At 30.8% G+C, this 17,500-nt stretch overlaps 1 protein-coding gene across 5 annotated transcripts in view; it reads left to right on the plus strand.

Moving 5' to 3' along the window:
* The window catches only part of LOC124430655 (lachesin-like), a 272,933-nt gene that overhangs the window by 140,421 nt on the left and 115,012 nt on the right, over positions 1-17,500 (plus strand). For 4 of the 5 annotated variants that reach the window (XM_046977563.1, XM_046977560.1, XM_046977562.1 and 1 more), the window contains one exon: positions 16,395-16,602. In XM_046977563.1, coding sequence (XP_046833519.1) covers positions 16,395-16,602 — 208 coding nt within the window. Of the gene's footprint in view, positions 1-12,019; positions 12,202-16,394; positions 16,603-17,500 lie in introns of those variants that run through there. The other variant, XM_046977565.1, reaches the window with a different exon arrangement.

The raw sequence follows: 17,500 nt of genomic DNA on the forward strand, positions 1-17,500 counted from the left end.
ATAAGGAAAAAGAGAAATGGGAATGAAAGAGGTTCTTCTTTAAAGAGAGTTTTTCAAGTTTTACGTATGTACTACATACATATACATTCATAGTACATATATAGACACATGGACATTCTGATTTCTTCATTTTGTTCCTTTTCTTTTCTTTTTTCTTTATTTGGTTTTTTTTTCTCTCTTTTTTTTTTTTTTTTTTTTTTACATATTAGGGTACTCGCACCCGCGTAATATTTTCCGCCTTTCATTTGTTCTACTTTCCTGAAATATCTTTCGTTTAAGAAAAAGACCACCTTTTTCTTCCTCTCCATTTTATATTCATGGAATTTGTATTATGCGTATACATACATACATACATACACACATATATATATATATATATATATATATATATGTACACATTTATACATATCTTAGTGCATACATCTAAGTACATACAAATCAAGAGAAAGAAAGAAAGAACTCTGTGCATTCTTTGAATGGACACGAGGCCATATTACGTTCGTCCGGGCGGAAACTCGAACTTTAAAAGGTTAAAGGACCCTTTCAAGAGTGGGTGCATCGAAGGAAACCCGATGGTTTATCGAGTCTCATTTTTTTTTTCTACGGAGACCAATTAAAAAGAGAGAAATGAAAGAACAGTCAAAAACTTTATAGTCGAATTAAGGACATAAAAAGAAAATGGCAACATTAACGATTAACAATCGTACGAACCAAGTAACATCATGATGAAGGAAATAAAAAGTAACAGTAATTGATGTAAAATTGTTGGTATACGTACATCTATAAAAAAGAAAAAAAAGAAAAAAAAGAAAAAGAAAAGACAAAAGAATTAATATTAAGAGAAAAAATATATATGTTAAAAAAATTAATTAATAAGTCCGCTATTATGAACGTAATAGTAAGTGAATTTAAATAAGTATAGTAACAATGAATAAAATAGGAAGTAAAAAATTTCGTATATGCATTCCCTTATATTTTTTCTTTTCTTTTTTTTTTTTTTGACTCGTACATTTTTCATATACTTTTTTAAATTAGATAAAAAAAAAAAAAAAAAGAAAAAGAAAAAGAAAAGAAAATTATTTTTCAAGAATGTAAACATACGTATACTCCTACAATTTTCTTCTTCTTCTTCTTTTTTTTTTTTCTTTTCATATTTATTTTCATCATGTAATATAGAAAAATAATTTTTAAATGAATTCAAATAGAAATGTCAAAATAGACTCTCAAAAATATAGAATACTTTCGTAATGTATGAACAAAAAAAAAAAAAAAAAAAAAAAAAAAAAAAACAAAAAAAAAAAGAAAAAGCAAAAAAAAAAGCAAAGAAAATATCGGATAAGATAAGAGAACCACCGGCGAGACTGTAAATTGCTTGAAAGAAGATAAAAGATAAAAGAGGGAGATTGATAAGGAAGAAGATGAAGAAAGAGAAAAATGAAACCTGGGGATCATCTCGATATCGTTTTATTCGCAAAAGGAAAGACCTCATTCTTGAAAGTCGAGTAGCGATCCAACGACGTCCTATTTCCCGTTGGTCCAGCTCGTAAAACTGTAAATCCACGCGCCGAATGACGAATGTTAATCGGATGCGAAGGGGTAAGACCGAAGAAGAAGAAGAAGGGAAGGAAGAAAAGGAAGAAAACTAAGAGAACGAAGAAAGATGAAGAGGAAGTGGGGAGAACGGATTTATTTCTTTATCCCTTTTATATAATTTTACTACCAAATGCGGAAAAATGTACTTCCGAAGAGGCATTCCATGGATACATATCATACGTCTCCGAACGTATATTTTTCTATGAAGAAAGAAAGGAAGAAAGATAGAAAGAAAGACAGAAAGAAAGAAAGAAACACAGAAAGAAAGATGAAGAAGAAGAGAAAAAGAAGACAAAGAAAAAGAAAAGTTTCTCTCTCTCTCTCTCTCTCTCTCTCTATCTCTCTGTCTCTCTCTATCATTCTTTTTGTAGAGTAAGACCACTGCCTGACAGTCGATATGGTACACCATAATGTATCATTCCGATGATCCGATCGTAAGTTACAGAGTTTCAAAGTACACGAGTGGATTTACGATAGTGCGTGAAAAGTTAGCCGCTGATCCGGCTCCAAGTGGTGGTGGAATTCACTCTTGCACTTTCGAAGCAAACCCCATAACTCAAGAGAAATAGAGAGAGAGAGAGAGAGAGAGAGAGAGAGAGTGAGAGAGAGAGAGAGAGAGAGAGAGACAGCGTTATGGAAATGTTACAGATATGTATGTATGTATGCATATAATGATGTCATTTCATTTGCAAATTCATTTCTAAAAGCAATGCCATTAACGTGGATCTTAATCGAGTCGGATGAAGATACTCGTCTTTCGTTAAAGGTATAATTATTGTAATATCATTTCATGAATTATACAAGTTTCGTTGTAGTGCGTGTTACAATATTTATTTACTTATTTATTTATTTATTCATTTATTTTTATACATTTTTACGTTTCACATATTTCGGCAGATAGATATTTGTTTTTATTTTTCTCTCTTTTTATTTTTTCTTTTTTTTTTATTTTTTTATTATTTTTTTATTATTTTTTTTATTTTTTTTTCATTTTTTTTTCATTTTTTTTTCATTTCTTTCTATTATTTGTTAGAAACTTGCGTAGAAAAAAGGACGTCCTGTAAATTTCTTCGATACATTCGTATATAATTAATAACGACAAATAAATAATTAAATATGTAAATAAATATATAATATATGTAAATAAATATGTTAAATACATATATAATTAATAATCACAAATTAATGTTATAACTTTAATATCGATCGTTTTGTTTTTCTTATCTTTTTCATTCTTTTTCTTTTCTTTTTTTTTGTTTTTTTAATTAGTAATGTATCGTTTTGAAAGTTATTTGTTTTTAATTCAATGAACGATTATAAATTTCTATTATTATTTTGTGTTCTTTATGATATTAAAAAATTTCTCTTTTTAATAGAAATCGTTTAGAAATTTTCTATCGCTTAGAGAATGTATAAAAACAAATTGGCGAAAATACTCGTAAGGAAACGAAGTGTAGGGATTCGAAGAGAATTTCGGTTATCCCCTAAGGGTAAATTCTTAATCGTTGTGAAAATCTCTAACGGTATCCTTCCCGATCATTCTCTCCCCTCGCATTATCATAGTAAACTCGTGCTAAGAAGATGATCTTGGATCAACCGTGGAATCTCGTGTTAAGCGGCGACGGTAGTCGTGGGATTTCATGGTGCGTACTTATTTAGGAATATTATAATGAGAACGAAAGAGAGATAGAGATAGAGATAAAGATAAAGATAAAGATGTAGCGACGTAGACTCAACATTGTTGACATAAAGTCACTCAGAGTTGTATGACTTTTACATTCATGAATACGCGAAAAGGATTTTCCGCAGAGACAAAAAATTATATTCTCGTGTTTGCCGAGATTAAGCCGAGCACCGGTTCTACAAACAATTTTAAAATCGTTAGAAACCTTTTAACCCTTTGAACCCTGTACGAACGCGTACATTTTATTTTATACCTTGCGCGTAAATCTTTTTGGAAATGCCCGCTATTTGTTCTTTTTTCTTTTCCCTTTTTTTTTTATTGTTCTTTTTCTATTTATTTATATACATATATATATTTTTTTTTTAATAGTATTTTGATAGATTAAAGATTTCGTCGTTCTCGTTTTATTGTACGTAGAAATGATTTTTTTTTTTTTTTTCTTTTTTTTTTTTTTTTTTTTTTTTTGAAAGGCTGCTGTATTTTCTTTTTCCGTTTTCTTTCTTCCTTTCTTTTTCTTTTCTTTCTTCCTTTTTTCGATTTAACAGATTTTAACCTTTTGACTTTATTCCTTTTGTATAACGAAATTTCTTTGTACAACGAAATTGTTTAAAAAATAATTATAAATTTTAGGTCAAAAAATATCTCGTTGTTATTCGTTAAGCGAAAAGTGCAACGACGACATCAACTTTCCATTGTTGCAATAATTTCGAAGGAAAAAGAAATTTCTTTTTTTATTATTTTTTCTTTTGTCCTTTTTTCTGTTTTTTTTCATTTTTTGTTAAAAAAAAAAAAATTTGGAATCGTTTTAACCGCGAGATGCCGCGAGGCGTTATTCCAACAAATTTTACATAGTCCACGTCGGTGTACCGTGAATTATGCTTCTATTAAGTTCATGAATAATTTGCAGCTAGGATGTTATTCCAGCATACGAGTCGCGCGTATTTCGTACCCCTAAGAGAGGATTTCAAAGCTAGTGGAAACAAAGTCGATATTTATCTTCGAATTCCATTCGACGTGAAATTTCAGTTTTTTTTCTTTTTTTCTTTCTTTTTTTCTTTCTTTTTTTTTTCTTTTTTCTTTTTTTTTTTTTTTTGATGAACGCAAGTTAGGGGCTTGGTGGAGTGAGTGGGGATGAGAATAGGGGGCGATACATTCTCATTTATCCCTTTTCGAATCGATTCAACAATTTTCTTCTTTTTTTTTTTCATATCTCTTATATTTTAAATCTACAAGTTAAAAAAAACCTGCCAGTACCTAAAATTCTAACACAGTTACAGGTAACTTTTAATTCCTAATAACAATTTTTTAATAAATTTTTTAATATCTATATTTATTGAGGAATAAATCATATATCCGATACATAATACTATTTTTATAATTTGAAAAAAAATTTGCAATGTTTAAAGAACATATTTGTAAAAATTGTTTGAGCATACAAAATTTAAAAAATAATCCTGCTTTCTCTCTCTCTCTCTCTCTCTCTCTCTCTCTCTCTCTTTCTTTTTCTCTCTACAGACAGACAGATAGTAGAATTATGGATCCTACGATCGTTGCCAATTTGTTCACCGAGGCAAGCCATATTTCGACGTAGAAAATGTCGAAAAGCGATTCATGGTCGCGAATGGTCGGCCAGGGCATTCAGAATTAAAACGCGAGATACCTAAATGGAGGAGCCAGTCTGGAAGAACAGTCGTTGTTTTTAACGTGACAGAGGGAACGAAGAGGGACAAAGAAAAAAAAAAAAAAGAAAAAAGAAAAAAGAAAAAAAGAACGAAGAAGAAAAGGACGAATAGGAAAAAAGAGAGGGCAAAAAAAAAGGACAAAAAAAAAAGAAGAAGAATTGGAGGCTATGCTTTCGTCGGAGCACTTAGGGGGATGATTTTTAAATTGAATCAAGCTCGTGTTCGCAGCTCCGAAAAGAGTGTCGCTCGATTTTCGGTCGAGGGAACATGTTGACGGACGACTTGGAAAGTTGATAAAGTTTTGGTCAGCGATGTTGGCCACAGTTCACACGTATATAAACCCTAAATGTGGGTTAAACATTTATAACCGGTTGGATAAAATTGTAATAAAAATTAATTCACCTAGTCAAAAATGTTGGATAAGAGAAATTTTGAACCATTGAAACTTTCTCTCAATTTTATTCTATCCTATACACACACACATATATATATATATATAAAATAATAATAATAATAATACGAAGTTATTAATTCTCTGCAAGTTATTTATGCGTTTACTTAATTTTAATATTTAACAAATTTATAAAGTTATAATAACGCACAAGTAGACAAATAGATTTAGAATATCGATCAATGTAAATTTATTTTATGAATTACTTTATATATATATATTTTATGAAATATATTTTATGAAATACTTTATATATATATATAGATTTGTTTTTTAATTTCGAACATACTTAAAATAATAATAATAATAATAATAATAATAATAATAATAATAATAATAATGAACAAGTTTAGATATAGGCACTTATGAAGTTATGATTTAGATGCTTAGAAAAATATGAGACCAACTTGCAATTTTATATCCATTCGACATGATAAATAGTTATTATTTTTATCAAACACTATTCTTCTTTTCTTTTTTTTCTCTCGAGTAAATTCTCTTAAACATTGTGTGTTATTTATTTAAATTTTATGATTAAGATATAAATGATGGATAGAGAAAGATGTGGTTAGATGAGCGTTAACTTTCATCAGGAATGTCGTCAGCGAGCCTGAAATATCCCTGTCGTGGTGGCACGCAGGTTAGCGCATCTTCCCAAGGAAATTTCGAGGTGCTTTTAGCTCTTGTGGGCGGTACGCGTACTTCCGGTTTCCGCAATCGCTTAGGGTGGCGAAAACGTCGTATGCCAATTAAGAGGACGTCCACCGTGCTAAAGGACCCGACAGCTTGGTGGCTAAGTGGTTGCAATACGTTTAGCCGGAATGTGCTCTAACTTTCTACACTCGTGACAGAACGGACATAGAAGTGAGGGTAGAAAGGGGTGGAAACGGCCTGGAAAGAGATTCGCTATACTCCCTTGTTCTCTTGCTCTTTGTATTATTATATATATACATATATCTTGAGTCTTATCATGTAATTCTTCTATCTTTGAGAAATTCCGAAAAATTTCACGTCACATATCCCAGTAAACTTTTCTAATCGATCGATTAATCCCTTTAGGGATGATTGAATGATGGGATGATTTTATTTCTTTTCTTTATTTTTTTTTTCTTTTTTATTTTTTTTTCTTTTTATTTTGGCTGAGAAGATATCCAATTTTTTATATGATTATTTATATATATATATATTTTTTTTTGTTTATTTTGGAAAAAGAAAAAATCAATTATCTACTAATGACAAAAATAATGACCGCTTACGTGATATATATATACATGAAGAGATTCAATAATAATAATAATAATAATAATAATAATAATAATAATAATTAATATATAAACTAATTAAAATTACTTTCTATAATTTAATATTTCTTTCGATTATTACACGTGAAAAACATATCACAATACTATATACTATGATATTCAACAAATATTAATTCTCTCATAAACTAATAATAATAATTTTATGAATACATTATATCAAAGTTACATGATGTTTAATTTATTAAACATATTCCATAGCATACCATGATATTCATAATTTTTTTTTTAACGTACCTTGTCTAAAAAAAAAAAAAAAAAAAAAAAAAGAAGAAAAAAAAGAAAAAAGAAAGAAAAGTTAAAAAAGAATTAAATGAAATACAGGGTATTAGATGTGATTTAAACATTTCTAAAAAAAAATTTCGTATGATTGATATTAATTAAAAAGATTCCCATAAGTTTAGTTACTCTTTTTGCAATGGTATGGTATCGAACGGGGGAGGAACGCAGTATGCCAATTAAAAGGGACCACCATTATTGGGTCTCCACAGTGCCGTAGAAACAGCGAGTATAAACTGGGGGTTTAAAGGACTCGACAGCTTGCGGGCTAAGTGGTTGTAATACGTTTAACCGGAATGTGCTCCAACTTGCCACATGCATGGAACACATAGGTGTAGAAGTAGATGGGGGTTATAGGAGGGTGAGTAGAGTAGTAGGTACGCGCAGCATGAAGTGGAAGTAGGAAGAGCCTCGGTCGTACTCCTTCTAAAGAGATGTACACACACGTAACGAAAACATCGTATTGTGTATATATACCCGGTGTCATACGAAACATTAATGTTTCGATTATATAATATTTAATACGAATATATAATAAAAATATATATATATATATATGTATATTTTTTTTTTTTCCTGGCAAGAGAAATATATGTCATTTGAATGGGATTAACGTAGCAACCAATGAGAACTTTTTATTTGTAGATGATTATTTTTTTCCTCTTCAAAATATTGTAATGATTTATATTCGTTCAAAGAGAAATTTTTGGGAGATTTTCTTTTTCTTCTTCTTTTTCTTTTTTTTTCTTTTTTCTTTCTTTTTTTTTTTTTCTTTTTCCATTCAAGCAGATCGAAAAACAAATTTAAAAAGAACATCCTAAATTGTCAATTATTTTATTATTTTTTACGAACAAAACTGTCATCTATACTAATCGGCTTATTGCGATTATTTAAGTATTAAATTCTTTTTTATATCGAACAATGAAATATGTTTTTATTATGCAGTGATCGTTCGATGTAAAAAAAAAATTTTTTTTTTTCTATACAATTATAATTAACACAAGTACAATATTTTGAATAAGAAAACAATTAGTTTTCTATATAGAATATCTATATACTTTACGTTCAAGAGAGAGAGAGAGAGAGAGAGAGAGAGAGAGAGAGAGAGAGAGAGAGAGAATTAGCAGAAGGCTTTTGTATTAGCGTGTTTGCGTGTAAAAGGAGAAAGACGATGGAGTACTCGGTTGGAAGAAGAATGTTGGAAAGGACGAGTAGAGTTGAACTTGACGTTAGCTATTGCTCCAGTGGTCCAGACGTATAAAGAAGAGTATGGGTGAGAAGATAGGGAAGAAGAGAAAGAGAGGGATGAGCGGTGATGGTGATGGTAGTGATGTTAGTGCTGGTGGAAGAATATAAAGACATACGAGAGAGGTAAAGTGGGGTGAGAGGAAACGAGCCAGACTGGACGGCGCTGAGCTCGTCGTCGTCGTTGTCGTAGTCGTCGTCGTCGTAGTCGTCGTCGTCGTCGTCGTCGTAGTAAACAAAGCTGTAACTCTCCTCTCGTAGCAAGGAATCAATGCTTCGTGTTCTCTCCGACCTTTCCAAGAGGAACAAACTCTTCTCTCTTTCTCTCTTTCTCTCTTTCTTTCTTTCTTTCTTTCTTTTATTTCTTCTATCTTTAACTGGTGCATGTTGATGCAGTTGAAAAATCGAATGAATTCAACTTAAATCTGTATTTGTACATATACGTACATATATGTAAATTTATGTATGTATGTATGTATATATGTTTACTCGTGCGCGTGTATGTCTGTATATATGTATGTGTGATACAGAGAGAGAGAGAGAGAGAGAGAGAAAGAGAGAGAAAGGCATATTTCTCACGAGGAGGAGTCTTCCTGTTTTCGAAGGAAGTCACCCACGATTTTCGGATGCTGCTTTTCCGGCATTTACTACAGTAGAACCTGTAGAGTAAGCTGTGAGAATCGTCTAAGTGCTCCTAGCAAGTACTCGTTAAGTGACTCACGTTTAAGAGAGATAACGCTTGTATGGTTATGAGGATGGGTGGACTAAAGGGGGTGGTGGGGGTGTGTGTGGGTGAGTAATATTCTTCCTTGGTTACCATATCCATTGCTTGACGTTACTAAAGATTTTAAAAGGCTTCAACAATCAGCTTGATATATCAATACATCAGTCGTTTTAAAGATATTGTATTTTTTTTTTCTTTTTTTTTTTTTTTTTACGATTTCACCGATTTCGTTCTTATATCCCATCGAGATGATATCATTTGATTCGAGTTGTAATTTCTTAAGTTGTAATCAATTCGATATAATCACGTCTCCATTAATTTATTTCATTGTAATATTATGTCCGTTGCGATAAATTTCTTTTTATTTATTTATTTTTTTTTTTTTTTTTTTCAAAATAGTATAAAAATCGGTAAATCATTCGTATTCTTTAATGGTCTATCAGTTTAAGTTGTACTTGTGGATTTATTGTAGGTAAGTGAAATTAACGATACGTAGGAACTTCTATTTCATGGATTCGTCTTAAGTTTCGAAATACGACTGGAGAACATGTCCGTCGATAAAGTTAAAAGGAACGGAAGTAGGTAGACTCACTTCTTTCACGGAAAGTGGTTTTTTTCGTATCTCTCTCTCTCTCTTTCTTACTCAGTAGCGGCGACGTCGCGGATCGACAAGTTCAGATCTTTTTGACCCTTGGAAATGGCTTGAGCGATGAGGTCAGGCGAAACTATCGAGGCAGAACTTATGGAATACGTGGCGACATGCATCACGGATTATTTTTATCAGAGTTAGATCGATCGTACGGCGAAGGATTAGATTTCGAAAAATAAACGATTACCTAACCTAGTCCTTCGATATATAAAAACTTTTTAATCTACGATCTGTATCAATTATTTATATAGATTTGATTTTTCTTTTTTATCACATTGATTTGAAAGATTATAATTTATTTACAAGTACCTTTAACACGATATATTATGTTTTCAACAAGGACTCTATCCCTTATTTCTTTTCTTTGTTTTCTTTTATTTATTTATTATTATTATTTTTTTTTTTTTATGTTATTTCCTTTTTTTATTCTTTGTTTTCTGTTTTTTATTTTCTTTTTTTTTTCTTTTTTTTTTTTTTTTTTTTTTTTTAAGATGTAACAAGATACACGCCCCGTTGACTCTAAAAAGTTTTGTAATCACCGAGAACACTCGACGGCGAAAGAGGATCAGAGAAAAGGAGAGAGAGAGAGAGAGAGAGAGAGAGAGAGAGGGAGAGAGAGAGAGAGGGAGAGAGAGAGAGAGAGAGAGATAAAGAGAGAGAGAGAGAGAGAGAAGAAAAATAAGAATGCAATAATAAGTTTTCGCGGGAGAATCTCTTAGACATGAAGAATTAATGAGTCGTTACCAAGGGTTTTAGCAATTTCCTCGAGTGCATCTCATTCTACCTCCGACCGATCCATTCTCTCCCTTAACTTACAACCTTTCGCCATATTTTTTTTCATCGTAACATCAGCCTTAGTAATTTCTTTGCGTTATCGCGAGGGCAAAAAAATTTTCACGATGTTTGTTCCTCTTAAAAAAGAGTCGGCACGTTTCAAAATAGACATAGATTGGAAAAATCTATTTTTTTTTTTTCGTCTTATACAAACACACATACATATATATATATATTTATAAAACAATCGTTGGATACAATTGTAAAATAATTAATTATATCGACATTAGCATTGCATTGAGAGATTATTGTACGAGTGTATGAAGTAAAAAGAAGGGGAAAAGAAATAAAAAAAAAAAGAAGTAATAAAAAAATAAAAAAAAAAAAAATGAAATATTACGAACGTCGAATTTAAATGTCATCATCTCGTTGATTAAATTTAATATATAATAATATATGATCCCTTTTCTAAATCGAAGCTCATTCATAAAAATAGTACAGGCATTTGTATGGTAATAGATTTTTAAATAATTTTCGAGTAGTGCTTTCGAGTAGTTTTTTTTTTCGTCGAAAATTGAAGGTCGAACGAAATTGTAGAACGATTTTAAACGGATAATCGCATAATTTAAAGTTCCCGCGTCGAGATATACGAAATAAAAGGAACTTTTTTCGTCTCCTCGTCGTTCCCTCGGTGAAAGTTTCGCAATCATCGAGTGCACTCGTGCGAGAACCACCAAGAATTCAAAAAGGGAAAGAATTCGCGGCCAGTGTCGGTAAACAATCCCGACGGTAAACTTACTTCTTTTGTTTTTTTTTTCTTTTTATTGTTTTTGTTTTTGTTTGTTTTTTTTTTGTTTCCTCTCTTTTTCATTTTTCTCTCCTTTGGTTATACGCTTACTCGGTCACGCTATGAAGTGCACACAGTCGGTTAAAAGCTTTTCATGATTGAATCGAGGTTAGAGAGTCAGTTTAGATCTATAGTAATATATATATATATTGTAAAGAAGGAAATTATTATTCGAGATGAATTATTATTATTATTATTTATTTATTTCTTATCATTTTTTAATAAATATTCTACAAACAATATATTTAACAAATGAACGTAGAAAATGATTTCTAATATCAAAGTAAAAGTAAACGTTATAATTGTTAATTAATTTCAAGGATAATATTAATAATATTAATCGTGTACATTTATCTATTTATTTTCCAAAAGATATTCAAAGAGATTTGATTATTTCGAATATCATTTCGAGATTTGAAAATATTTTCAAATGTCTTCAACTTATAAACGAGTATATTTGTCGTAACATACATACACACACACACACACATATAGAGACACATAAAATTGCCATTTATTCGTGACGAGTATTCGTACTTATCATAACAAAAAGAAAAGAGAAAAAGAAAGAAAGAAAGAAAGAAAGAAAAAAAAAAGGGGGAAAGAAAAGAAGGAAAGAAAAATCATCGTCATCATCTCTTCGTGACCAGTATTGTACTCGTCATAATAACAGTTAACGGGTTAATCGAATCATGTTATGGCGTATCAACGTGATTCGCGTTTCATGGAGTGAGAACTTTTCTCTTCTTCGAAGTAACGTTGTGCTGTGTAACATCTTCGATTGGTACCAAGTAACTTGACCGATGAAGCTCGCTAAGGGAGAAACTATCGAGGGAAAGGAGAACCTGTAGAACACTTGGCATCGCTCAGTCGAGGTCAATCGTTCGTGACGAAGGTTCGAGGGTTATGGAATGAAACGTACAAGGTTTCTGAAGGCCATTGATGCTGACGCTAGTACGTACTGGTAATAGTATTGGTACTATGGTGGTTAAAGCTTTTGAATCGCGTCAAGGATGGTTAATTCAAAATCGAGTTGTATATGTCGAGGATTATTCATAGAGTTTCCTTGGCATAAGCTTTTCTTAATGGTTTAAACGATTTTTAACGTTAACTTGATTTTAACATTAATCCTCGATCTCTATAAAAAAATATATCCGATATTTTAGTTATACGTCACGGTGAGATTTATTATCGCCCATTTCTTTTTTTTTTTTCTTTTTTTTTTTTTTTTTTACATGCTTCCACCTTTTTTTCATGATAAACGTTATTATTCTAGTTTGTTATACACACACACACACACACACACACACACACATATACACCTCCACCCCCCTCCCTTCTCCCTCTTTTAAATTTTATTCATTATTTGTTATAACACAAAAGCGATGATAGTTAACGAGATAACGTGATATCGATGATGGATAATTTATACTCTATTAGCGTTTACATTCCATTATTTCTTAATAACGCTCGTTAAATATTAATTGTTCAAATAATTTATCGATCCAATCTATTAATATCTACTTTCTTGTTAATAACATTGTCATATAATATTGGATCGGTTTAAATTAATTGCCTGTTGATATTGGTCTGACAAAAAGTTTTTTTTTGGGATGAATTTTAAGAATTAATTTTTTCCTTTTTTTTTTTTTTATTTACGACTTTTAGTCTCATTTTTATTCTTCATATTCTTTTCTTTCTTTTTTTTTTTTTTTTTTTAACAGTGATCCGTTATTCGTGTTAAAATTGTTAAGATACTAAAAGAAGAGAGAGAGAGAGAGAGAGAGAGAAGCTTTTAAAATTGACCATAAATATTAACAGTTAATAACATTTCTTGTTAACGTTCTAACGTCACTGAAAAACTATTTGGTATTCTTTCATTTTTCTTTCTTACTTTCAACGTAATCTTTCCAGTTATTCGTAGTTCGTCTCCCAATAAAAAGTATATTTCGTTCGAAAAGTGTAACAACGTTGCACCCAACTAGAACGAAACATCGACTCGAGAGTTGTGCTCCTGCCTCCTTTTATTTCTCCAGAGGCTTCCACAGAGAAAATGATCAAAATTCTACGCTTCTACTCTTCCGTGTTCTTCCTCTTTCCTCTTTTACTCCCTCCTCTTCCTCCTCCTCCATCACCACCACCACCACCCCCTCCCTTTTCTTTCTTTTCTTGCCACATACATACACACACGCATACATACGTACATACATACGTACATACATACGTACATACATACGTACATACATACGTACATACATACATACATACATACATACATACATACATACGCATGGACAGACACACGTTACGCTCCTGTCGCTTCTTTTTTCTATCTTTACTTTCCTCTTAAAGAAAAGCAGGCAAATATAAATATTTCATGAACTTTCCGACGAGTTTCTCGACAAACCCTAAACTCTCGAAGAGGCGAATTTTCGATTCTCGATGTGTAACACCATCTTCACACATCCCTCCTCCTCCTCCTCCCCCCCCAACCTCACCCCCACCTCCATACCCCGACTCTATCTCTCTTACACTCGTACATTCTCTCGAGACTGTTTGTCAAAAAGATTTTTATTTTGATCTTATCTTGAGAAAAATCAGATTTACATAGATTCGAATTAATACCAAAGTGCCCAGGTTTTATTATTTTTCTACTTCATTATTTATCTCCCTTCGATGCATGTGATTTAATTTTCTCTTCGACCCCCCTCCCCCCATCCTCCTCCTCCTCCTCCTCCTCCTCCTTCTTTCTTTCCATTAGAAACGTGATATTTAAAACGACGTATTTTTTTTAATGTGACATTATCAACACCCGAGTTATTAAATAAATATGGTAAATTATATCCTCGTATCTTTTTGTTTTTTCTTTTTTCTTTTTCTTTTTCTTTTTTTTTTTTTTTTACGAGATTACAAAGATGTACTATTAAATTTTTTTTCCTTTGCATTTAGAAATTTAAATTTAAAAAAAGTATTTAACATATCATCTATTAATCTTTAATGTGGAAGATTATAGATCATCGCAGTAATTTCTTTTTTTTTTTTTTATATATATATATATACGATACTTGTGATGACAAATTAAATGCTTTGTAATTTAGCGCAATCACTTTGAATCAGATCACAAGAAAAATTTGTTGTGTTGTAATTTCGATGTAACCTTGCGATAAAACGAAATAATAGAAAAGAAATATCTCGATGTTATTCGATTTTTTTCGATCTCATGGCTTTCTTCTCTCGATCCCGTGTTTGTGACACTTTGGGTAAATTCCTTCAGAATAAAGCCTGTGTTTGTTCATCCACTGGGCGTCGCCATCCTGCTCGTCGATAAGAAACTTTACTCGTAAAACGAGTCGGATATTCTCGAGAAACGCTATGCGTTACCAAAAGCAATCCATCCGGATCCGATGGATGTATCCATATTCTCTTGGAGCCTTCATAGATCATCTAAAAATCCGTCTATACGTACCTACTACATCGAATTTTCGAACTTTCAAAATCTATCAAGTTTTATATTTAAAATTTTACAAGACCAGCCAGGTTGTATCGAATTACTGATTTTCCTTTTTCTTTCTTTTTTATTTATCCTTCTTGAAAATATTTACTCATTAAATAGCAGAGAACGATGTTTGATAAATAAAGAAAAATCAAAAAAATAAATCGTCACACTCTTTTAAAAAATAAACAAATATTACATGAGTAAATCGTACACGTGAAATAGTTTTTTCTTTTTTTTTTTTTTTTTTTTTAATTTTTTGTTTTTTTTTTTACATCCGTAAAAATCTTTCCATAGAAAATATTTATTAACGAAATAGTGGAGACGAATATTTGATATAAAAAAATCACGTCCCTCTCGTTAAGATTACAAACGTTTTAAAAACGAAAAATATTAAATAAATAAAAAATCGTGCACGCGAAATATATATATTTTTTTCTTTTTTTTTTTTTTTTTTTTTTTTTTTTTTTAATTTTTATTTTTATTTATTTACCTTCGTAAAAGTCTTTCTATAGGAAATATTTATTAACTAAATACTAGAGATTAATTTGATAAACCAATTTAAAAATGACATTTATGTTTTATTATTATTTATTTATGACATATATATATATATATATATATATATATATATATATATATATTAAAAGATTGTTTGTATAGCATAAAATACGGACTTTGAACGCCAACTAGTTCATATTTTCTTTTTTTCTTTTTTTTTTTTTTTGTACTCACGTACGTCTCACGTGACATTGTTGCATTTTGTTTGTCACAAATTCCACGGACTCGCTTTACAAAATACAGAATCTATTGTTACAAAGAAAGCTATTGTTAAACACACCGGTGCGAGTGAATAGAACGCGTAGCTTTTAAATGATCTCCGTGCTTTGAAGCAGCATTCCCTGATAAAAAAAGTGTGGATATCCGTTTTCGTTAGTCACGTAAAATACAATATATATATATATATATATATATATATATATATATATATATATATATATGTATAAATATATATATATATTTCTTTTTTCTTATCTTCTCTCATTTATTCTCCTAAAATAGTTAGATATCATTGCGATTTTAACATTTAATTTTAACATTTAACATCACATACATTAATCACATACGTACATATATTATATCGCATAGCAGAATGTTAAACAAGGAAAAAGATTTTCTATTTATAAATATTCATAATTATTTCATTGACAATATGATCACATAATATATTATACAATAATGCATTTATCATCAAATTTATTTTTCTTTTTTCTTTGATTATTACGGAATAAAATCAAACATTCTTACGATCTTTTTGTTCGACCAGTAATTTTCGAATTAAATTTCATGCCGTTCGTGTTAAGAAGCATAAAGTATAATATGAAAATCAATAATAAGAGGAATAACGAAACACAATGGAAAAATTTCTTTGTAAAATAGGCATAAATATTCTTTCGATGACGTCAACTTCGTAATAGGGAAAGTTCGAAACAGTAGGAGAGATCTAAGGGTGTACGGGGAATGGTCGAGGGGATGGACGAGGGTATACGGGATTGAATGAACGAACGATGGGTGGGGATAGTAGGGGAGAAAAGGAAAAGTAGTTTAATCGAGAACTCTCTCCCATCTATTCTCTCTCTCTCTATCGTTTTAGGTGGCCTGGATGCTCTTCGACAAGAGCGCCATTCTGACGGTACAGAATCACGTTATTACCAGGAACCCGAGAATATCTGTGTCGCACGACGAACATACAACCTGGTACCTACATATCAATAACGTGCACGAGGATGACAAGGGAAAATACATGTGCCAGATTAATACGGCTGCGGCCAAAACACAATATGGATATTTGCATGTTGTTGGTAAGTTTATCAAAAGATTTTTATTAAAATTATTATTTATTAATTATCCTTAATATCGATCATTTAATTGACATTTCAAAATAATCATATATATTTTATTATATACGTTTAAATATTAACACGTTCCGTGTCATGTGTACCACCGGTGGTACACGTTAAACTTAATCTTCAAGCCACGTGTACCACCGGTGATGCAGTCATTTTTTTCTTTAATCAAAATATCAAATGGCCTGAACGACATGTCAGGCAAAAATGGCTTGGCACATTGGTTAATTATTCGTTCTTATTTCTTACAAAAGATTCTCTTATATATAAATAAATGATCGTTATTTGATTTGATCTTTTTGAAATGCTCGTTTCCCCTTTTAAAATAAATAATTCGTTAAAACAATTTCCACTGAAATTGAAGTTATTTTGATTGAAATAAGTTTTGTCGAAAATAATCGAAGGAAACAAAAATAAAAGAAGAAGAAGAAGAAGAAGAAGAAGAAAAAAATGTCACTCGACGAAACGTGCCTTCTTCTTTGATTAAAACTATATTCAGATGATTATTGAAAAGAGACGAAAGAAACTTTTTTTCCTCTTGAAAATTCATACATTAAATATATATTTATTTATCAGTATATCATAGGATTTATCGATTATCATTTCTATTTAATATTTTATCTATGATAAACGAGAAAAAAAAAATATATATATATATATAAGGGAGTTATAATATCGATGTATGAAGGAATGGACGAGAATCATTTGAAATTTGAGACGTCAGTTCGGTGAGAGACGAAAGGACAAAAGGATGGACTGTATAAAGGACAAAGACAATAATAATTTAATCAGAAGTGGATATTCATGGACTTTAGTGGGCAGGTGTTGATGTAAGAGGAGAGAGTGAAGTGGA

The sequence above is a fragment of the Vespa crabro genome, chromosome 19 (assembly GCF_910589235.1).
Source record: "Vespa crabro chromosome 19, iyVesCrab1.2, whole genome shotgun sequence".
In the NCBI taxonomy this organism is placed as follows: domain Eukaryota; kingdom Metazoa; phylum Arthropoda; class Insecta; order Hymenoptera; family Vespidae; genus Vespa; species Vespa crabro.